Below are 23,652 nucleotides of genomic sequence, written 5' to 3' on the forward strand. Positions count from 1 at the left end.
ATATCATCAGTGATAAAGAGCTCCCATGCATCTTTTGGTGAGACAGTGGTGCTAAGCCCTTGTGCAGGCCCTGACCGACTTCTGAGGATATTGTGGCTCTGTGTTCTGCCCTGGGTGGGAGGTAACTCGCTCCAGTAAGAGCCCTTCCGACTCATTCTGTTGGACATGATTTGGACACTTTCTTCTTCAGAAGACACAGAAGAGGAATCTTCTGAGTCAGATTGATCCTGTTCAGTTGGATTTCCAGGTGGGCGACTGCCACTGCCACCTGGACAATAGTCTGGGTCCTCATCATCAGAAATTTCAGACTCGGAGTCCAACCCCGTTACTGCCTCTCCATCATCCAGCATCTGTAGGACCATTTCAGCTGTGTATCTAGCAGCCATGACACCTTGGATGAGGAAACATAAGAGTAATGTTTTCAATAGATCAATATGTAGCTATATAAATGAATACACTCACACACACACACACACACACACACACACACACACACGCACACACAATACATATAGTAATGTTAGCTATCTTAGTTAGCTAGCTAGTGTTAGCTAGTTATAAAGTAGGCTAATTTATTGATACATAACAATAACAACAGTCATGAAAGACACACTCACAATATTATATGAGGATAATACTTACACGTATCAGCTCTCGCTGTGTAAAATAATCTTCCTGAGGGGTGACACTTCTGATATAGTCTGTGTGGTCCACAGTTAATGTATTCCTGACAGCCACAGTTGATAAGAATCAAAGGTTCCCATTGGATTCCATAGAAAATGCATGCGGGTCATTTTTGACCCACTTATGGAAGCTTGGGGTAGTAATACAAAAACTACAATTTCTTAAAAGGTAAGTTAAAAATGTAAATGGCATTATATCAAAAACATGTTTTTGAGGAATACCTGGAATATTAAATGATAACAATTTTTCATTACGAAGATATTTCAAGAAAACAACCTCACCGGGTCATTTTTGACCCACTTATGCATCTAAGGGTTAACATCGGCCGACATTTTGGGAATCGGTGCATCCATAGTGATAATCATAATTATTATGATTATTATAATGTATATTGAAGTGAAATAAACAAATTAATATAACTAAATAATGGATTTTAAAATATATTGACAGAATGGAATAGCAATAGTTAAAAAAAAATGGATATACAATGTTTAAATTTAGGAAAGGAAATATGGACGATATGGACAAAGAATGAGGTACTGGTATTTGAAATATATGAATGGATCCCATTTTTCAGCATTATATTTTTTCATACTTCATTATACTATAATATAGTTATTTCTTATTTTTATTTTTCGGATAACTTCTCTATGTTAGTATACATATATATATTTATTTTGAAATTTGGAATTACCCAGTACTGACATATTCTTGGAAATTAAACGAGACAGAAAACGCCAGCCGTTTTATTCGGGTTACGGCAGACCCGCAGCTATTTGGAGTGGAATGAAGCCCATCCACGGCAGACAGCCCAATCAAATATCGAACGCGCCACTTCCGGCTGACAGTGGCTGAGGATCATGGTGTAATGTAGCTTCCCGCTATCCAAAATTGTCGGTTGTTTCTGAGAATTTGTGTGGTGAGCTGTGTGTGGTTACGCGGTGGTTAGTTCACAGGTGGACAATGCGGTCCTTTTGGGCGGTTTTCCGTAAATTTGACGACTGACTGAAACGAACAACGCCCTGGATTGAACAGAGTCACAGCTATGCGCAGCGGTAATTTTGCAGGAGTGGAAAGGCCGAAATCCCGAGAGAAGTAATTTAGTGCTGGAGGTTTATTGCAAATTCACAACATGGCCCCTTTGAACGACGACTGGGATACCTTCAAAGTGTGGAGCAATACAGAACCCATCAAGTAAGTTTCTTAACAAACTAAATGCTTTCTATTGACTCACTAAATCCAATTTAGTCAGTTACAGGGACGTGCAGTCAGGGGAGACAGGGCCTGTCATCATGAAAAGGAAAAAAACAAATACCATAAAATTAAATACATATTAATATGTCCAATAGTCTGTGCTATAAATGTATTTTATGTATGATTCCTATCATTTTTTATCATTTTTTAAGTCAAAATCGGTGAATTTTTGTATTTTCTGTTCAAATACATGTGAGAGATGCGAGCTGCGGCAGTGACCAGCTGTGCCCATCGATGTACTTCACCTGGGATTGCGCAATCTCTCGCAAACTGTGTTGAGTGCATGCATTTTGCGCGTGCCTGCTGCTATCTCTCTGTATATTGCCAACATAATGTTTACAGACACTGTTATTATGCGTGCTGACTTTCCATAGTCTAACTGCTGTATGTAATGTATTTGTGTGACTTATTTAGTCTTGCTGATGTGACATAGACAACAGTGAAAATAAACAGTGAGGCAGTTCTCTGCCGCACTGAAGAGGGCGAACGGGAGTCCACAGGTTGTTGTTGCGGCTGCTGTTCTTCTACGCAGAGACGAGACGCTAGGCGCCAACAAGCTAGCTCAAATCCGAGTCAAGTGTAGTAGTCAGTGGCGGCTGGCCCAAAGGGGGCGATGGGGTGCCGCCCTCCCTTAACCACAAACATTATTATTAATAATAAAAATAATAATACAAATGATTGATTATATAAATTGTCAATATGTGTGTGTTTAAAATATGGAATGCACCCAGAAATATGTGTAAAATATGATTTAAAAACAATTTGGGTAACATATATGCTTTTCCTAGTACACTGTATGACTGAAAAACTGTGCTGGGGATAAAGAGAAATCGCCCCACGGAGGTGGGTCTCTGTAGCAGAATCAGCTCTGAATCAGCGTAATCAAAACTTCTTCCGGTGGGGCTGTTTCAGAATAGCCCCAGGCCATAAATGTATAAAGAGGCTCCTGAAGGTCAGGACCAGTCACTGCAGGCACCATTTTAACTACAACAACAATGGCAAGCATGAGCACTACCCAAAGACTCAACCCGGTCCCTAACTCGGTGAAATCTCTCATTCAAGAGCCGTTTGAGAGAAGAAGTTTGGCGGACAAACTTCAGGTGAAAGAGCTGGGGCCAGATCAACCTGATATTGTCATCAAACAGCAGCAGGCTAGTGACAAAGGGAAGCCGTATATGCGAGGCTTCTCTAGTAGCTGGTACACAAGAAAGGCTTGGCTAGCGGGATGCAGTCATGCTAATGCCTTATGTTGCTTTCCTTGCTTGATTTTTAAAACAACGAGGGGGACAGATGTCGCATGGACAACAACTGGAGAGAGGGATATGAAGCAGCTGTCTGAGAAAGTGAGGAAGCATGAGAACACCAGGGCACACATGGACAATTCTATGAAGCTAGCCATGCTAGGCACAGCGAACATTGCTATGCAGCTGGACGAGGGCTACAGGATTGCCGTGAGGAAACACAGTGAGGAGGTGGATAAAAAACGGCATATTTTAGGCAAAATAATCGATTGTGTCAAGTTTTGTGGTGCTTTTGAGTTGGCTTTGCATGACTAGACAGAATCTTCAGTCAACCCTGGTATTTTCAGGGGATTGGTGAATTTAGTTTCCTCCCTGGACACTGTGCTGGAGGAGCACTTGAAGACCGCCACCGTGTTTAAAGGCACGTCAAAGACGGTACAAAACGAGCTGTTGGACAGCATGTTGTCGGTGCTGAGGGATTACTTTCTGCAGGAGATAAACAGCGCTGATTTTATTGCCATTCAAGCCGACGAGACGACGGACGTATCCACCTACTGCCAGCTGGTGCTTGTGCTACGCTACATCGACACTAAAAGTGTAGTACAAGAGCGGTTTTTCGAGTTCATTTCTATCCAGAACTTGACTGCTGACACAATCGCTACAGCGCTTCTGGAGAGGCTAAGCACCATACTCCCAAATGGACAAAAAGCCAAACTTATCGCCCAAGCTTACGACGGGGCTTTTGTTATGAGGGGAGCCACTGGCGGAGTGCAGCGTAAGGTAATGGATGTGTACGGGAATGCACACTACGTGGACTGCTATGTGCATCAGCTGAACCTAATAATGCAGCAGGCAACATCACACATCCCCAGGATCTGCACCTTCTTTCAGACATTGGTGGATTTTCTGCCTTCTTCTCCAGGTCACCCAAGCGAACCTCAGTGCTCGACCAAGTGGTGGCGCACAGACTCCCCAGAGCTTCTACAACACGGTGGGAAGGCTCTGTGAACTTTGACCCTGTGACTGTCAGAGAGGCTGGAAGCTTTGTGAGGATGCTTGAACACGAGGCTTTCTGTTTTTCCTGGAATTGTTCCACAGGATCATGCCACACGTGGACATGCTATTCAAGCAGCTGCAGAAGAGGAACATCGCCCTCATCTTCATAAAAGGACTAGTCCAGAAAGTCACAGACAGCATGCAAACAATCAGGCAAATAACTATATTTTGACTGACAAAGCTTTTAGAAAAGATCAGTTCCTCACTTCCAACAGTCTAAATGTGCCATGTCATCAAAGTGATGAATATCATGTATCACATCACATTTGTATTTGTTTTAGTATTTAAACATGACAAGACACTCAGATTTGGATAATAACACATGTAAAGTAGTTAATAAACACATTTTGTAATGACAAGCTTATTCAAGTGTCAACCAGGTCCATTCCTAGAGGAGGACTAGTTCTTAGGGATGCACCGATTGCAAAAATGTCGGCCGATGCCGATACCGATGTTAAGAATAACATTTTTGCCGATACCGATGTTTTACTATGTAACCTGTAATGGTAGCACAATGCAGACTAAGGCAGCCTATCCCTTTAAGAGAGAGAGTGGGGGATACGTGTGTGCATGTGTAAGAGCGAGAGAGAAGTTGAGCGAGCCATAGTAAGATCCTGGAAGTTAACGGGAGTAGCAGCAAGTATAACAAAGTCACAAATATATACGACGGCCTCCCAAGAACACTGAATGATGGATTTCATTTACCGATCCTCCAGACACCCGGTACACGGGGCAGAAGTCCTGCAGCATGCGCAGCATGCACAGCTGTGAAGTACAATTAAGTGTCATATACTTGACTTGGAAATATGCATTTGTTCAGCATCACTTTCACAGCTTTATTGCTATTTTAGATAATGATATATCTTTTACAGGTTTGTGATACCATCCTGATCCACGCCAAGGAGCTGTTCTCCTTCACCCAGCACCTCATCAGTGCAACACTGTTGCATGGAGAGATGTTCCCACAATACAGTGGGAAGTTCCCTGAAGCAGCACTTGAAACGACAGTGCAGACGTACCCCATGTTGAACAAGGCCAAGCTCAAAACGGAACTGTCCCTCATCTATGATAACAGTGAGTTCAATGCTTGCAGTGGTGCGGTGTCTCTGTACCAGTTTTTCATGGAGAACAACCTTCAGAGCACTTTCACAGACACTGTCAGTCTTCTCAGGATCCTCCTCACCACACCCATGACAACAGCTGAATCTGAGAGGTGTTTCTCTACTTTGAAGAGGATCAAGACCTTCCTGAGAAACACCATGACACAGGATTGCCTCAATGCTCTGGCTATGCTCTCCATTGAGAAGAAACTTGTCAGGGACATTCCTGAATTTAATAAGAAGGTCATTGAGAGGTTTGCCTCACAGAAGCAGAGAAGAGCAAAATTCCTCAAATAAACTGTCAAAAAAATCATCCACGTTTTCTCACCAGTATTGCAAATGCCATTGTTTTTAAGTTGTTGCACATAGTCCTCAGTCTCAAATGCTTAAATTGTTTATGGAGGCATTAAAATGTTAGACTGTTAAATTAACACTGAAAAGTCCTGTTGTTTTTTTGCATAAAGTCATACTGGGATGTTTGCTTAAATTGATTGCATGTGTCACAGCCCTACCTAGAAAAAAATCCACCAGCTGCCACTGGTAGTAGTGTAGTTGTTTTCTCCGATTGACGGCCAAAATGGATGTGTGCTACTTGGAGAGGTCCCAGTTCACCTCCTAGGCCCTGCTGTGGTGCCCTTGAGCAAGGCACCGGACACCTCCTATCCCCCCTCCCCATTGCTCCCCGGGCACTGCACGATAGCTACCCACTGCTCCTAGCACTAGGATGGGTTAAATGCAGAGGACCAATTTCACTGTGTGTGCTCTGCTGTGTGCATGTATGTGACCAATGAAGAGGGTTTCATCCTCCAATTCTATCTATCTACATTTTGACCTTAAATAAAATATGATTTAGTTTTTCGGGTTATCATTTTGTTGAACAGTCTGTATTAAATGTAATCAAAGCGTCACACTAAAAAAGCTTTGTTAAATAAATAAATATTTCGATTAGGGTCAACATTTAGAAAACATTGAGGGAATAAAGAATGCTGATATGATATATGAAACATAACCAGTAGTCAATGTTCATGCTGCCAAGAAAATGGTTAACTACTCTGGGGTTCATATATTTGTAAATCTGACTCTGAAAGAGTTACTGCCTCACCAGCCATGAACCTCACCGCATGTCACTGGTCAGTTAATTTATGTAACCGTAGCCAGAGTTTTACACAATGATAATGCAAGTAATGAAGTAGATGAAGATGTTTTTATGAACAGCCTGGCCTTGTTTCGTCTCCAAATTCTAATACTCATAGCCGACTACAACTCCTGCCGATGCTGAGGCCCAGTTCTCCTTTCCCACCACCGCGGGGCTCATTGTGCTAGGTTAAACTTTCATTCATTAAAAGTGGTATATTAAAGATAAATGCAATTAAGTGGACATAGCAAATACAGTCCGGTAACTCTTGTGAGTGTCCCTTTTCAATTCTGCACAGGCCAAAATTGGAGAGGGTCTGCAGACATTACTGTATTGTAATATAATTGTTGTTTTATGTTTGATTATTGCAGGAGAAACTATGTGGTCTGCGAACAAGTGGATGCTGTCCATAGAGGGACGGGTTGTAAATCCCACTTTCACCTCCCATGCCAGATTTCACAACTGCCTTGGCCGTCTTGTTTGCCAGTTCCTATGTGTTCAATATTCAATATGAGGTGGAAGCAGCCACAATGCTGGAGTTTGTGGATATGTATTTTACATATACTTTAACTGCAGCATTGACCCAGTGAAATCACAAAACTTGCATGTACAGTAGGTGGCATATTTCCATTACTATGAGGTAAGCAATTAAAACAAGTTAGGTTAACATAGGGCCATATGACATTAGGAAAACACCATGAACATTTCTTCGTGGTGAAAGAATATTAATGTGTATCCAAAGATGAAAACACATGATCATACAGACAAAAGAGAAAAACAAAAAGAAGATTTACATGGAGAATCAATGTGTCCATCAAATGCATACACTGGTGTTATTAAGTGGAGGAGAATATATCCACCATGGACATTTGTCTGATGTAAGGCAATACAAGGTCTTCTTAATATCAAGTCTCCAACCAGCATCTAAATGATTTTGCCCTATAATTATCAAATACGTTTGATATTTCTATAAACTTGTTGATCTGCTCAGAGAGGACTCCTGTTAACCTGATGTGCTCTTTCAACCGGCCAGGTGATTCTAAATATGTACTTAAATGTTGTTTTTATTAGGTTCCTGTCAGGATCAATCCTGACTCCAGCAAGTGCAGTGCCAAGGCCCAGACAAGCTGGAAAACTGGAAGAACTGTAAAGTGAAAGACGTCGGATATGAATCCACGCGTCTTTTCCTTCATCAGGGACTTAACAGAGTTTGACTGGCAGAATAACTAGATGGAGGTGAGGTTCTGTTGATAATGTGTCCTTTAAAGAGCCGCCCCTCGTTGTACAGTGGTATGCAAAAGTTTGGGCACCCCTTAGGAAAACCACTGCATCAGTTTGTCACTTGCTGAGCTTTTGAAGCAGCAACTTCATTTTAACATATGTTATACCTTATGGTAACAGAAACATCTCAGTAGTGAAATAACTTTTATTGGTCAAACAGAAACATGTTTATGTGCATTCAAACAAAAATAGGCATGTGCATAAATTTGGGCACCCCTAAGAAATAATTCCATTAATATTTAGTATTGCCTCCTTTTGCTGCAATAACGGCCTGTAGACGCCTCCTGTAGCCACAGACAAGTCCCTTAAGCCTGGCAGGTGGTATTTTGGCCCATTCTTCCACACAAAACGTCTCCAGTTCAGTCAGGTTTCTTGGCCTCCGTGCATGGACAGCCTTCTTCAAATAAATCCATACATTTTCAATGATGTTAAGGTCTGGGGACTGGGATGGCCATTCCAGAACATTGTACCTGTGCTTCTGCATGAATTCCTTGGTGGATTTTGATCGGTGCTTAGGATCATTGTCCTGCTGAAAAATCCAACCCCGGCGTAGCTTCAACTTTGTGACTGACTCTAGAACATTCTTGTCAAGAATCTCCTGGTACTGTAAGGAATTCATGTGGCCCTCAACTTTAACAAGTTTTCCAGTACCTGTGCTAGCCACACAGCCCCATAACATGATAGATCCTCCACCAAATTTTACAGTGGGCAACAAGTTCTTTTCATTGAATGCAGTGTGTTTTTTTCGCCGTGCATACCTGTTCATGTTATGACCAAATAACTCAATCTTGGTCTCATCTGACCACAGTATTTTGTTCCAAAATGCTTCTGGCTTGTCCAGATGTGCTTTTGCATACCTCATGCGACTCTTCTTGTGATTAACACTCAGGAAAGGCTTTTTGCACATCACCCTTCCAATGAGCTCTTCCTGGTGCAAAGTACGCTGGATTGTGGAACGGTGAACAACTACACCATCAGCAGCCAGATGTTGTTGTAGTTCTCTGGAGGTGGTCTGTGGCTTCTCTGTGACCATTTTCACCATCCTTCGCCTGTGCCTTTCCCCTATTTTTGTCGGCCTACCACATCTTTCCTTCACACAGACTGTTCCTGTGGCCTTCCATTTCACAACTACGTTTCTGACTGTGGAGACAGACAGTTTAAACCTGTCAGATAATTTTTTGTACCCTTCTCCTAATTTATAATGTTGGATTATCTTAGCTTTCAGGTCAGTGGAGAGTTGTTTTGAGGTCCCCATCTTGCCACTCCCTAAGAAAGAACCTAGGCCAGGCACAGCCAGCTATTACCTATGTTAAATAGCCTTTTTCATGATTGGTTCCACCTGTCTTTGTAATTGAAGGTCTAATGAGCTAATCAAAGCAATTTTGTGCAGCAACCTGTCAGCTATAAATCCGTACAGGTGTTGAAATGAATGCTATTTATAAGGGTGCCCAAACTTTTGCACATCCCATTTTTTGCATTTTATTTTATTATAATAAAACTATGTAATGCTACCCTAAGAATTTTGGTCTGGAAAACACTAAAACGTCTACATCTTTGTAGGAAAACAAATGTTGTTGCTGTGATCTTCTATTATAAAGGAAAAGCAAATTGTCATGAAATCTCAGAGGGGTGCCCAAACTTTTGCATACCACTGTATTTGTAAATGAAGATAGGTTTGTGTATTTGTCCAAGTTTTGAGATATTGGTCTCATTAATATATCTTCAACCTGCTTTCATTGTGTTCCTGATACGGTGGAATTATCCATCCAGAACATAGTTGAGACAGTTTTCATTGGAGCTACTTCCTACTGAAGAAAAGGTCCTTATACGAATTGAGAGTGAGGTCTGAATTTCCCAAATTTGCTGCATTGGCAGCACAAATTCAACTCCATTCACCTTTGTTGTATTGGTGTATTAGAGGCAGTAATCTCAGAGAGATATATTCAAAATATAGACAGTTAAAAGTCAAACTATTGGCATGGCTGCAGACACATGTTCACTGTAGTGTACGATACTATTATACTGATGGCACGAGAGGAGAGATTTTTGTTGTTGTTGCTAACTTGTGTTTTTAACTTCATAGAAGGAGGGCTTGGGAATATTCTTTGACCTGTGCCCAGGCACAGTAGATAGTGATGTTTGGGTCACAAAAAGTGACCCATATGTGCCTATTACTGGTGTGAAGACAATCTGGCATTCATGGGGTGAAATTAATGGCTGGAGGTGAGCAGGATAAGTGGTGGTGAAAATCACTCTCAAACTGAAACTAAATAAAAAACGACATTCTTTAAGAAAAACTCAAACTAAACAGAACCTGTATGCCTGGTTAAAAACAAATTAAAAGAAGAGCTGTTCAGCTCTAATGTTAGCCAACTGGGGTCGTTTTCTTCTGAGTGTGTTAGTGAAAGAGGACTTAAGTTGCTTCTCAAATGAAAAGGTTTAAACATTATGGCCATTCTGACACACTTCTCCAACATGTATTGATATGAAGCTACATACTTCTGAGACATTATACCTGGCCCTAACAAAAACAAACTAAAAATAAACCTTAATGAGAAATGGAAACTAAACTAAAACTAGCAAACACACTCTGAAAACTAACACTAAAATAAAATGACATTGAAAAAACTTGAAATAAAATAAAACTAATAAGAAATTCAAAACTATGAGCTACTTTATTGTCTAAATCAGGGGTCTTCAACGTTTTTCAGGCCAGGGACCCCCAAACTGATGGAGAGTTGGAGCAGGGACCCCCTACTATTAATATGGCATACAATTGTGTTTTATATTAAACGGGGCCTAGTGCAGTGTGTAAACATAGATACTGTTATTGTACATTCAATACTAAGCTATTCAAATAATACACAGGTTAATATATTCATGTTTTTATTTTAAACAAGTGCAAGGTACAGTGTGGCCGTACCACTGCCATTTATAAACAAACACTGAGCTATGAGATTTTAACACTAAACATGCATGTAGATGTGACAATGAATCCTCAAACCATCTGTGGATGGCACACGTACTCTCACATCAGTGAGATGTCTGACCCTGATGAGCAGCACACAGCTGATCCAGCCTTGGACGGATGGAGGTTGTCAGGCAGAGGGTCATATCAGCCTCAGGCTGCAGCCTTGACCTGTATTTGTTTTTCAAGTAAGTCAGTGAGGAAAATCCACTTTCGCAAAGATAGGTTGTGGCAAAGGGCAAAAGGCTCATCATGGCTTTTCCTGCCAATAGCGGAAAGTCTTTCTGGCAAGAGATCCAGAACTGGGTGAGTGGTTTTGTGTCATATATGTGTCTGAACGTACTGTCAGTGGATAGTTCGATTAGCTGATCCTCCTCCGTCACTGTCAGGTGTGTGCCGTCTGCTGCGTTATCTGTGAATGGAAACAGCATCCATGTCTTGTCCCTGCGCCAGGAGTCAGCCTCAGAAAAGTAGTGCCCAAATTGTCCCTCGAGCGCCTCCAAATGCGCAAGAATTGCGCGTGTAATGGGGAGCGAGAGCACAGCAGAATCTCCCAGCTCATCCACTGATGGAAACATGGACAATGTTTCCTCCCCGATGCGCTCCCTCCACCTTTTGATTTTTTTTAGAAAGCCTTCCATTTTGTCATACAGTTGAATGGCATGGGTATTGCGGCCTTGCATTGAACTGTTCAGTTTGTTCAGCTCAGCGAAAACATCAGCAAGATAGGCAAGTTTGGTGACCCAAACATTGTCCCTGAAAAGTGCAGCCAGCTCTGTGCGCTTTTGGAGAAGTAAAAACTCCCGAATATACTTGCGCAATTCCAGCACACGTGACAACACTGTTCCACGTGAAAGCCACCGAACCTCGGAATGGTAGAGTAGCGCAGTGTGTTCTTCTCCCTCAGCAGCACAGAGATTCGAGAAGAGACGTGTTTGCAATGCGCTCTTCTTGACTAGGTTGACTACTTTCACTACCGAGTCCATGACATCTGCCAATTCAGCGCTCATATCTTTGGCAACAAGTGACTCCCTGTGTAGCATGCAGTGCGTCCAAATCACTTGCGGAGACACATCCCTTACAAGTGCGATTAGTCCACTTTTTAAACCAGCCATGGCTCTTGCACCGTCAGTGCACAGCGCAATACATTTTGTCCACGGAATGTCATTCTCTCTGAAAAAAACATCGATCACTTTGAAGATTTCAGAACTAGTTGTGCGTTGAGGGAGGCACTTACAAAACAAAAATTCCTCCTGCATTTCCTTATCGTCGACAAAGCGCACAAACGCCAGAAGCTGGGCGTCCTTCGACACATCTGTTGACTCGTCTAATTGTAACGCAAATGCATCTGCCAACCTCAGCTTCTCTATCAGTTGCATCCTCACATCAGATGCCATCTCGTCTATACGGCGAGCTATGGTTGTGTCCGACACTGGAATGGTTTTCAGTTTATTAATGTCAATATCATTTCCATACATGGTTTTACACATATCGGTTGCTGAAGGCAATATTAAATCCTCTGCAAGTGTGTATGGCTGTTTCTTCTGGGCAATCCGAAGAGCAATTTGATAAGAGCATTTCAAAGCTAGCTCCCCAACTTTGGCTGATTTTCTGATCAATGTCTGTTGACCTTGGAGGGATTTGAGGCTAGCTTGGAAGTATTCAACAGGTTTGTCTTTTAAGTGGCTGTGTGTTGTCTCCAAGTGACGCTGCAGCTTTGATGGCTTCATAGATTCATTTGAAAGAACAGTAGAGCAAATGACACACATTGGAAACTCAATGCCATCTGTCTCCTTAAAGGTAAACCCGAACTTCAGATAATGATCTGAATATTTTCGTGTCTTCTCCCTTTTGCGCTTACCCTTATTAGCTGCAACATCTGCAGGCGCAGCAGGTTCTGCCTCGTCACTTGCATGTTCACTGGTGGATGGTATCTCGCTTGTGCTTGTTGATTTTTTCGCTCGAGTTACAAAACGATCCATTTTATGTATGGTCTTCTCAATAATGTCGCTGCGTGCATCCCTGTGTCTGGGTCTTCAGTAAACTGGGGCCTGAATAGGCTCTCGTCCAATCACGGGGAACCTGACAGAGCCAGCGCATAGACATAATATTATGTCTATGAGCCAGCGTGTGTCACACGGCCTCGTGATTGGCACATCTGCCTCCATTTTTCCGTTCGCTATAATATTTTGGATTTGTGTTGTGCATTTAAAGACATTGCAATTTGTGGGAAAAAACGGTTTGTAAAAAAAAATATATATATAAAAAATTGTCTAATCAACCAAAGATTTCGCGACCCCCCTGCAGTACCTCCGCGGACCCCCTGGGGGTCGTGACCCCCCTGTTGAAGACCTCTGGTCTAAATGATCAGAAACTAACAGTTATCCCATGCTCATCTGCAACACACAGTGTTACATTTGATTCATAACGTGCATCTCCTATCCCCACTCTGTGTAGCGTAGGGTATTCATTTCCTATCGAGTACATGCCAGCTCTGTCACTGCACTTAGTTTATTGACACCTACTTGCTATGGCAAGTCCCCTAAAAGAACAATGTTTAGTTAGACGAGTGGATTTCAGGGAATGGTTTGCCACCATTTTTGCATTTGGTTTTCTGTATTCAGAGTGTTTTAAAATATTGCATATTATGTAATGATAATGTATTTGCCAAACAGTGCCTTCTCTAAAATGGCTCGGCAGAAGAAATGGCTTCATATTTTTTGTGTTGATCGCCACTGTTTCAAAAGTGCAATCTTCATGTTTTTGGATATTAATATCCATTGTTTTATGGATGCTAATATGTTAATGTAGCCCAGTTATTCCCTAGTTTAATCAGGGAAGGGCCCTGAGTTCGATAACTCAATAAATCAAATTTACTATAAAGAATACATAAGGTTATGTTGTCTTATTTCTCTTTCATTATCCTGTTTATATGTTACCAATGTACCCTTTGTGTTATCTTGAGTCCCTTTAAGCACCTTTAAATAATGTAACTTCACGAGTCACTTACCTTAAACACATTAGTTTAAATACCTTTATTAACAGAAATCACCAAATTTCTCACTGAAATCAGTTTAAGAAATAGATATATCAATTATTTCCTGTGTACTTGTGAACAAACAACATGAAATATACAGTCAGAATGTGCCTTCAATATTGTCAGATTACTAATCCCTTTAACTGGAAATTATTATAATATCAAACTAGTTCAGATCACCTTTGTATCAATTTCACACTGAACTCAGTGGGCCCACACTCATTCAGCACACCCACACACACACACACACACACACACACACACACACAAATAACCGGCAAATAACATGAAATAAAACCCCTCACGTTGCAGGCCTGATGTGATGCTTGAGAGCGTTGAAAGTCAAAACTATGTGTCCTCTTCACTCCAATGAGCAATAAAACCAAAGCGATACCTGAACATCTTCAATTCCAAACTGCATCTGTACCGATTCCTCAGTCTTAAAGCTGCGTACCGGTACGCCGAACCGGTACTGGACTTGTAAATAGTTTCGGTTCAAGTCCGGTAGAAACCGGAACGTCGGGAACCGGTACTTCGACTCGCGAAAAAAACTAGCACTTACGCATATTCTCCTTTTTATTCTAAACCATCTAAAACCTTCCATAGATCGAGAAATTTGCGCTGAGAAAAGACAAAAAACATTGTGTGGGCTTCTGATATGGCGGCCATTACTGAACTCACCAAGTCTCGCAAAATATCGCAACTGCTCGTGAGATCTGTGTGATATCAAGGGAAGCTAGCGATGTGATGGGCTTAGACATAGTGGACAGCGTGGGCTGCTGTGGTCGCCATATTGGATATTTGGTAGTGTAGCTAACTCCTTTGTTTGGTCTACGGCGTCACGGGTCATGTAAACACAATGCCGTGGGGCTTTAAATCCAGTAAGGTGTGGGGTCATGTGACGAAACTGCCGCTAGATACTGCGAAGTGTTACCTGTGCGGGAAAGTGATCAAGTGCGCTGGGGTAGCATCGAGCATAGCGAGGCACTTGAGGCGAAACCACAAAATAGAAACTACTCCACATGCAGCCTCAGCCTACATTGGCGGCGATGTTTGGCGAGCAAAATAACAACGATCGAGGTAAGCTGAACAATACTTTTGGGAAAATAGGCTTTCATTTTAAATAGGCTTGTAAAAACTTGGCATTCTTAGCTTTATATTATAATATATACTAGTAGTAGCAGCGGGACTAGCCGACTAGGGCATTTATTCAACGTCATCTTTTCTTGTGCGGGGAGCAAAACAATGTACCTAATGCAAGACAAAGACACTGTCAGCAACTCAGCATGGCTAATTTCTAGTAGTCACAGTCACAGTCCGAAACACACGTAGGTGGTATTATCAACTGATTCTTAAATAATACTTTTTTTTTTTTAAATCATGGCAAGTTTGCAACTGTAGGTATTATGAAATCTATGATAGTCTTTTTTATTTTGCACAGTTGGATGTTCATTTTGTAAATGATGGTCCCATTGAAAATAAAAATGAGGACAAAGCAAGGCTAGGTTGACCATACCTTTAGTTCATATCAACTTTCCTCTTAATAAAAGTTTATTAACCACTTTATAACAGCTGGAATTTAGAGGTTGCAGATATTGCAGAAAGAAAATTATTAAGAAAATCTGATTTTAAATGAATTATGGCAATAGCAGAACAAAGCACATGACAACTTCTTACTCAGTGCAGAGTTAGTTTCAGTCTCGACAACTCACCACTGATCCACTTGGCATCAGGATCATGTATTTGGAAGTCTCTTTGAAACAGGTCATCCAGTGTCAGCTCTGAACCAAAAGGTTTACCAGCATCATCTACAGGATAAAAAATAAATGTTTATATAAACTGTCAGCAATGAATCAACCGTCAAATTACAATAGCATTTTTTTCTATTCTATTTAAGTTTTGTATAGACAATTAAAATGCAGCTACAAACATTTCAGAAAAATCCCAGGCTATATCCAAACATAGTTTTTTATATACAAACACACACAAATGTACAAGTGATGCAGGAACATCGAATTGAGTGCATGACTGCTAAAGTCATGAGCTCTATGCCTTCACAACTTCATACCATTCATCTCTCTGCATGTTAAATATTTATTTATTATTACAATAAAAAGTAGTTTATTTCACTGTACAGTATTTAATATTACATTGTTTTTAAAGCTCATATGATTCTATTTCACCACCAGTTTACTTCTGCTGAACATCAGTGTTGCGGGGGGCACAATAAACACCGGTTAAAAAGACTAACAAAATATAAATGAGTGGGTAAAATAAATATAAAATACATTAATTGGTATTTGCTTCTGCACCGGTATCTGTTTCAGTAACTTTAACTTACAGTTCTTTGTTTCTGTAGTTATTTTTTCATTTACAGTACTTATTTCAGTAGCTAAGTTACAACTTCATTAAGTCACATAAACAGTATTTGTTGCATCTCCGAATATAATGTGTTCAATCTGTACTCTACATCCGGCCTGAAGTTTTTATTTTTTGATAGGGACAACAATATCCTGAGTTTGTTGTGATTTTTACTCTCTCAGCGTCTAGGCTTGAAGCCTACTTGAAGTAAAAAGGGAGCAGCCTCTGGTCAGAGATGACAAGACTGTCTTTTGTCCTGCGCTCTTCAGTTGGCCAGTGGTGGTGTACTGCTCGAAGGTGTCTGACTAGACTGCTGAGTTACATTAGATTGTAATGTTATAAACTTGTCTTTTGGAGGGGGGCAACAGGGGGGTCCCAGTTTAGCATAACAGGGACACTGACCCCTGTTGGCCCCCGCTTAGAACCGCCCTAGCTACCAACGCACTGTGAGTGACGTGATGTGCAGGGAGCCTCACCTTTAGACAGCAGAACAATGGAGAGCCCGATAAGAGACAGAACCCCCACGATGACCAGCAGAGAAATCCCGATGCCCTTCCAGTTCTTGTCTGACCCAATCGGCCCTGCGTCCTACACAGCAAGAAAAACCAGGCAGGGCATTACTAACAAATCATTTATTAATACTACTGAAAGAACAACACAAAATAATGCATTTGGAGGGTTTTAGGGTGAGCAAAACAGAGGACTTAAGCCGTTCATGCAACAGCACACATCTGAGGGAGCAAATCGGTTTTGTGCTCCATAGAAAATGTGAACGCTTTGGGAATTTCCTGTTTCTATACATGAATTGGTCATTTATAGTGATCTAATTCATTTAAGTCACAATTATATAACATTTTTCCGATTTCCATGATTCATTCATTCTTTTAAATGATTCAACCTCTTTGAGAATACAGCGACTCACTGCCCGGGTTACATTTGAAAGTCATGTTTCCTTCTATCAAACTATTCAGTGTGGTTTTATTGCAGGTGTGTTTGGTGAATGGTTGGTCCTTCAGTTTCTTCAAGGTTCTCTATCCTGTTCATCACCCAGTGAGCTGAGACGCATGTGAAGGCAGCTTGAGGTTAGTCTGAGGGATCAATACTCTAATTTACAGAGCATTGGTCTCCAATAAAAACGTTAAATCCGGGACAGAAAGATGAAACCAGGCCAGGAAATCCAAGCTTGATGTTAATGTTTCAGGAAATACAGCAGACAGAGCTGAGTGATGGGGATGGTGCAGTGCTCTGTTTCTGTGAGTGAGGTAATGATTGTGGTGCGTATATGCAGTGGTTTCAGTCCAAACCACAAAATCCTCAAACTCCTATTCAGCATCTATAGAGACTCCTAAAGCTCTGATGATGCAGTCTGGCATTTTTTTAATACTTCCTCATCATTTGTAGCTCACAGACCTCAATACTGTGTTTGTAAAATAATACAAATGTTGAAAAGAGATTTTCATTAAGACCCTATTTAAATCCTTATTTTAATCCTCAAATGTAGAGAAATATGTTTGCAAAATGTCTCATAATCTCTTTCACTATTTTTTTCAATGAATGCTACTTCATTTCAGACTATCATCACTGTTATGTGCAATGCATTATCTCTGGAGAATTAATGAATGTTAATTACTGACCTAATAAACACTGCTACTAATCTTTTACCATGGATCTGCTCTTTTTATATTATCCTTTTATCTGTTGATGGAACACCTTATTAATATAGCATTTGATGAAGGTTATACAAAAACCCTAAAAGTGTTGGAAACAGACTAAATGTGTAAATATTTGTCATTTAAAGGTCCCCTATTATGCAAAATGCACGTTTTACTTTCTTATAACCATCCCTATGTGTCCCTGGTGTGCAAGGAGACTCACAAAGTGTCAGAAAGTACAACCCTTTCTCTTTTCCTCCTTACCCACATATGTAAAAACGGGGGTACAAACGAGCTGATCCAGATTTGCTGTGGACTTGACGTCATATCAGAAATATCAGGTGTGCCAACTTTGGGTTCCTGGCTGGAGTGAGATTATGATATCATGTGTTTAATTACACGTATGCGGATTAAATGACTGCTATCCTGTCTGTAGCAGGACCTAAGTGTATATATATATACAGCGTTTAAATTGGGGCGGAGCGCTCCGGAGCGCAGCTCCGCCTCCTCACTTCGGACGGACCAGCAAACGGAGCTCCGCTCCGCCTGCTCCAGTGATCATATTTTAATTTTTTTTTTTTTTTTAATGTGATTAAATTAATTTTTCAAGTCTTCTACAAAATATTAAAATTGTAAGGAAGGTTTGTCAATAATAACGCTGAAAATAAAAGCAAGTTTAGGTGAATTACAGCACTGTGCAGAGCCATGACATCACAGCATTATTCAATCCAGCCAGTCAGTGCAACATGCGAGATTTTTGGCGGTAATGCACCATTCACGTTAGTTTGCCAACCGCCATAAAACCCAAAAATAAGAAGAACATGCGAGATGTCATTCTGAGTGAAACGACTTTGCAGTTGGTCGCTGTCTGTGCTGTATCTTCGTGCTATGAATTTGCAAATACATTATCAACATAGGAACAATTCTTTAGCAAGACAGTAAGTTGTGCTTCTTTCGTGTATTTTAGCTTCTCAGGCAATGAATGTCCTTTTATATCATTAACAGACGTCTCTCAGTCGAGAAATAAAAATCACCCTCAAGTTCGTATTTCAGGCTGTATTCTGTCAGATTGTTCATTTACCAAGTTAGTTATTCTGTGGGTTCTAGCCTGCTAGTTAAATATCACATCAGAATGTTTTAAAAAAGAAAGAGTTGGCTAACTGATTGAGCGAATGCCTGCTGCAACGTTGCTTTGCGTATGGAAACTAGCAAACGTCTCTCTTGCTAGTGAGACAACCACCAGCCTGGATAGCGTGCTCGACTCCCAATCCTATGAGTTTGGCCAAAGTTATGAGGTCGCTAAACTTCGTTATTCGTTACAAATTAGTTATTTCTAATGGAAAGGATGAGTGGTAACCTACTTCAGCACACATGGTAAATGGCAGTGTTGGTAGGGTAGGCTTTTGAAAGACTTATTGTTGCTTCGCTTGTTACAGTCATAACATCAGATGGATTCAGTGCCACAATGTCTTTAGGTAGCTCGATTCTTTTTCATTCTGTACTGTAGCTCATGTTGATTTTAACTACATTCAAGTTTGTGAGCCTGTGCGTAGTGGACCACCCCCACATACGTTGGTATTTAACTTGATTTTTCTGTTCAGACGCTGTAACTCTGACAATGAAGCGGACACTGAGGGACTTTTTCAGTGGGTATGTTGAGGTCATTTTGGCAACAAAAAAACCAACAACAACATACAAAAAAACCCAGCCATATTTAATACAGTGTTTAGAATTGGTAACCATCATATTTTATGCATTTAACAGTACCACTGTCAGGAGCAGCAAAGGAGTAAGTGCAGGCCCAGCTACAGACCCCTCCAGAACCAGAGCAGGTCCAGCTACAGACCCCTCCAGAACCAGAGCAGGTCCAGCTACAGACCCTTCCAGCAGCAGCAGCACCAGTGCAGGCCCAGTTACAGACCTCTCCAGAACCAGAGCAGGTCCAGCTACAGCTCGCCCCTCCAGCAGCAGCACCAGAGCAGACCCAGCTACAGCTGGCCCCTCCAGCAGCAGCACCAGTCCAGGCCCAGCTATAGACCTCTCCAGCACCAGAGCAGGCCAAGCTACAGACCCCTCCAGCAGCAGCAGCACCAGTCCAGGCCCAGTTACAGACCCCTCCAGCAAAGAGCAGGCCCAGCTACAGACCCCTCCAGCAGCAGCAGCACCAGTCCAGGCCCAGTTACAGACCTCTCCAGAACCAGAGCAGGCCCAGCTACAGACCCCTCCAGCAGCAGAGCAGGCCCAGCTACAGACCCCTCCAGCAGCAGAGCAGGCCCAGCTACAGACCCCTCCAGCAGCAATTTGCCAATATGCTGAATTTAAAACAATATGAACACTTCAAGACCAAATTCCCTTTCATATATGTTTCAAATAAAGCCCTAGGATGTGAGGTTTGTAGGGATGCAGCTTCAGCAGGAGTTTTTAAGTCAGGACCCATAAGGCATTCCTTTTCTTCTGAATGGCAAAATGCCAGAGTAACTCCTTATGGAAACACAAAAGATAAGCAATGAAATCATTGAGAAAAAAACTACATGACCACAAAACCTCCCACAGTCACAAGCTAGCTCAGTCAGTTTATCAGAAAACACCTGAGGCTTCATTAGAAGACAGTTTTCTCAGAGCACAGCAAGAAAAGTTGAGCACAACTGAAAAGGTCTTCAGAACGGCATATTATATTGCCAAAAATAACCGACCGTTTACAGATCACCCGGGCCTCATAGACTTACAAACACTCAATGGGCTCAACATGGGCAGAGTCCTCCACAGTAATGTGGTATGCACTGACATTGTTCATTTTATTGCTGAAGAGATGAAGAAATCCCTAATGTCCAGTATCAGGCGTACAAAGCCCAAGGGGTCTATCCTGATGGATGAAAGCACTACAGTGAGTAAGAAATCCTGTCTTGTTATATACTTACGAGCATCTGTGGCAAATGCAGACCCACTTACATTTTTCTTAAATGTCATTGAGCTGGAAAACACTACAGCAGATGGCATTACTGATGCATTGATCCAGTGCCTCGTGGACAATGGACTAGATGATGACTTTCTGAAGGACTGTTTTGTTGGATTTGCTCAGATGGGGCATCAGTGATGCTGGGTAAAAAGGCAGGCGTATATGCAAAACTCAAAGCAAAATACCCTGACATTGTGGGATGGCACTGTCTCAATCATAGGTTGGAACTCTCAGTTGGTGATGCAGTAAAGTGCTGTGTTGAGACTAACCACTTTACAAGCTTCCTCGACAAATTGTACAGTCTTTACAGCCAATCACCCAAAAACATCAGAGAACTTAACAGTGCTGCAGCATCAGTGGGAACACAATTGCGGAGGATAGGTCGGGTTTTAGGTGTGAGGTGGGTAGCTTCCTCCTACAGAACTGTTGAGGCTGTGTGGAACATGTATAGTGCCCTGCACAAGCACTTCACAAGTGCTAGTCAAGATTCGGCTAGAACCTCTTTAGAGAGGTGTATGTATGAAAGCCTGGGAGATAAACTGTCATCTGCAGACTTCATTAAAAATCTTGGACTTATGTATGATGCTTTGGAGGAACTAAAAGATGTATCAGAAGCATTACAAAGCAGAGACATCCGTCTCTCTGAAGCGATGAAAAAAATAAAAAGACAGGCTGAGATTTTTTCAGCAATGGCGGAGGAAAAAGGGGCATACTATAAACTTGCTTGTCAGGGTGTTGAAGAAGGTGTTTTCAAAGGGGTGCCAGTGAGAACAGGTGGGAGGCAAACAATGATTCCACCTCAGAAATTCTTTCACACTTTGAGTAATAGCATGCTGTCCAGGATGGTCACAGAGGGTGAACTAGAACTTTATGAGCTGCTGAATATTCTTAATCCCGAAACCTGGCCAACTCCAGTGCCAGTCTTATTTGGAGAGGCCGAATTAAGGCTGCTTTGTACCCGTCTTAAAATCCACTTCTCAAATGTCAAGCAAGATTTCAGAGACCTTAAGGACAGTGGCTTGCCACTGAAAGGAGGACTGATACAGTTGAAACATGCAGGAGACACACTGGCCGTCAGTACTGCAGAGTGTGAAAGAGGGTTCTCCCTAATGAACAACATAATTTCACCCATTCGCAATCAACTAAAAGTTGAGAATTTGTCATGTTAATGTTCATTAACTTAGTGGGCCCACCACTGGAGTTGTGGAACCCCACTAAATACGTTAAAAAGTGGGTTATGACCCGGCGGTCTGCTGACCATATGTCTTGTAAAGTGAGGCATGAAAGCCACCACAAGCTTGACATGAGTGCCATTTGGAATGTCATGAATTGAAGGTGCACTGTGTAGGATGGTGGCCACAGTATGTATTGCAACTAAACTGCTCATTAAAACTGCTGCCTATTGCCAAACAAAATGACTTGTCAAAGGACAAATGGGTTATGTTATTGTTGTGATATGTGCATATGAGATAAATAACTAATAAAGAACACAATGTGAATTAACGGTGTGTTAGTAGCAGTGTATACATATAGTAGAAATGTTTCGCGACATTGACCACTGCGAGTGAAGGGCTCCCCCACTTTACAAAAGATATATATATGTGGCTTTTATACAATAGGTTATCGTACTTTAATCAGGTTTTCAAACATATTCACCGATATCACTTTGCACGGTGCAAACCCACCTTTCCTTCAGGACATCTCGCCGTCGACTGATGAAAAGTCTGGCGTTAAAACGGATTCTGCGCATACACAATACGGGTTGGGGATAGACCAACCAGCTCCCACTGTTTTGCTGTCTGTTATCGTTGTTAAGAGTGGTGGGGGCGGGAAGGGAGTGGATCGACAGCTTGAGCAGCTGTCAACTCAACACTGTAAATAACCATCCAAAAACGATCCCGGCTATCATTTTGGCATGAGAATAGTTTGGGCAGCGTGAGAGCGTGAGATTGAGAGTGAGCGTGGGTCAAACGCCAGATGTGAGAGATTTGGCAACCCTGGAAATATAGGCTGGCTTTACATTGAACTCCTGGCAACGTCCCGCCCACGTCTCAACCAATCGTCCCACATATACAGTGGGCATGGCCGTAGCCACATTAGAGGTAAGGGAGGTCCGGACCTCGCTTATTTCATCCGAGGTTTTTTTTTTTTTTTTTTTTTTTTTTGAACGTCAAAAATGCCCAACTGAATCAAACATTACAAACCTCTCATTAAACCTCTGTGAAACGTGCTTTGCAGATTGTGGTTAACATCCATGGGCTTTGTTTTCGGTTTCCTGTGTGCACTTTCGGCTTTTTGCGTTTACGTGTGCAGAACTAAGAAAAAAAATAACACAAAGCGCGCGTGCGACGCGAGGATAAGAATGTTCAGCCGACATGAAGTCAGTGTGTGAATGATAGCAGTAACGACAGTAACTTCTAGCCTGTGTCAACGTCAAGAAACCATTTGGTAAGTGAAAGTAGGCTACTATTTTACCCTGTACCGTTAAAATAGTGTCCAAATGAGCAAAATATCCGTTTTAAATATCCGTTTTGGGACTGTCCACGACTTCAACGGATATTTTAGCTCATTTGTTGGCTACTTTGGCATTAGACCCATACTGTAGGATCAGCCAAAGCTTCCTTTTCAGGTAGATTAATAAGCATCTAGTCTTATTGACTTTATTGGGTTAGGCTATGGGTTAAATTTGGAGGGCTGTAATTTGCAATGATTTATTTCTACTTGAATATTATTTTTATTTTGGAATCATTCATCATTCAGTTCATCAAGTTCAAAGTTACCCCCTATATTCTTTAAAAACATGGTGGTGTACTATTGCTATAAAAAAAAATGTAAATATAGTACAGTACATTTTTTGGGGGGAAAATGCTGGTTTATACAATTAAAAGACATTTAAACAATAAAACTCTTGTGTGACTTGTAATTTA

At 41.5% G+C, this 23,652-nt stretch overlaps 2 protein-coding genes and 1 long non-coding RNA gene across 5 annotated transcripts in view; 2 read left to right on the plus strand and 1 right to left on the minus strand.

Moving 5' to 3' along the window:
- Window positions 1–23,652, plus strand: part of LOC134867715 (inactive dipeptidyl peptidase 10-like) — a 679,335-nt gene that overhangs the window by 423,709 nt on the left and 231,974 nt on the right. The window lies entirely within an intron of this gene.
- Window positions 1–23,652, minus strand: part of LOC134867426 (inactive dipeptidyl peptidase 10-like) — a 237,865-nt gene that overhangs the window by 95,900 nt on the left and 118,313 nt on the right. For both annotated transcript variants that reach the window (XM_063887980.1, XM_063887979.1), the window contains exons 2-3: window positions 16,594–16,705; window positions 15,469–15,564 (exon numbers count right to left, since the gene is read on the minus strand). In XM_063887980.1, coding sequence (XP_063744050.1) covers window positions 15,469–15,564; window positions 16,594–16,705 — 208 coding nt within the window. The remainder of the gene's footprint in view (window positions 1–15,468; window positions 15,565–16,593; window positions 16,706–23,652) is intronic.
- Window positions 1,500–5,766, plus strand: LOC134867665 (uncharacterized). The gene is made up of 2 exons (XR_010166164.1): window positions 1,500–1,878; window positions 5,108–5,766. It is a non-coding gene; the product is annotated as an uncharacterized LOC134867665 (long non-coding RNA).

The sequence above is a fragment of the Eleginops maclovinus genome, chromosome 7 (assembly GCF_036324505.1).
Source record: "Eleginops maclovinus isolate JMC-PN-2008 ecotype Puerto Natales chromosome 7, JC_Emac_rtc_rv5, whole genome shotgun sequence".
Taxonomy (NCBI): domain Eukaryota; kingdom Metazoa; phylum Chordata; class Actinopteri; order Perciformes; family Eleginopidae; genus Eleginops; species Eleginops maclovinus.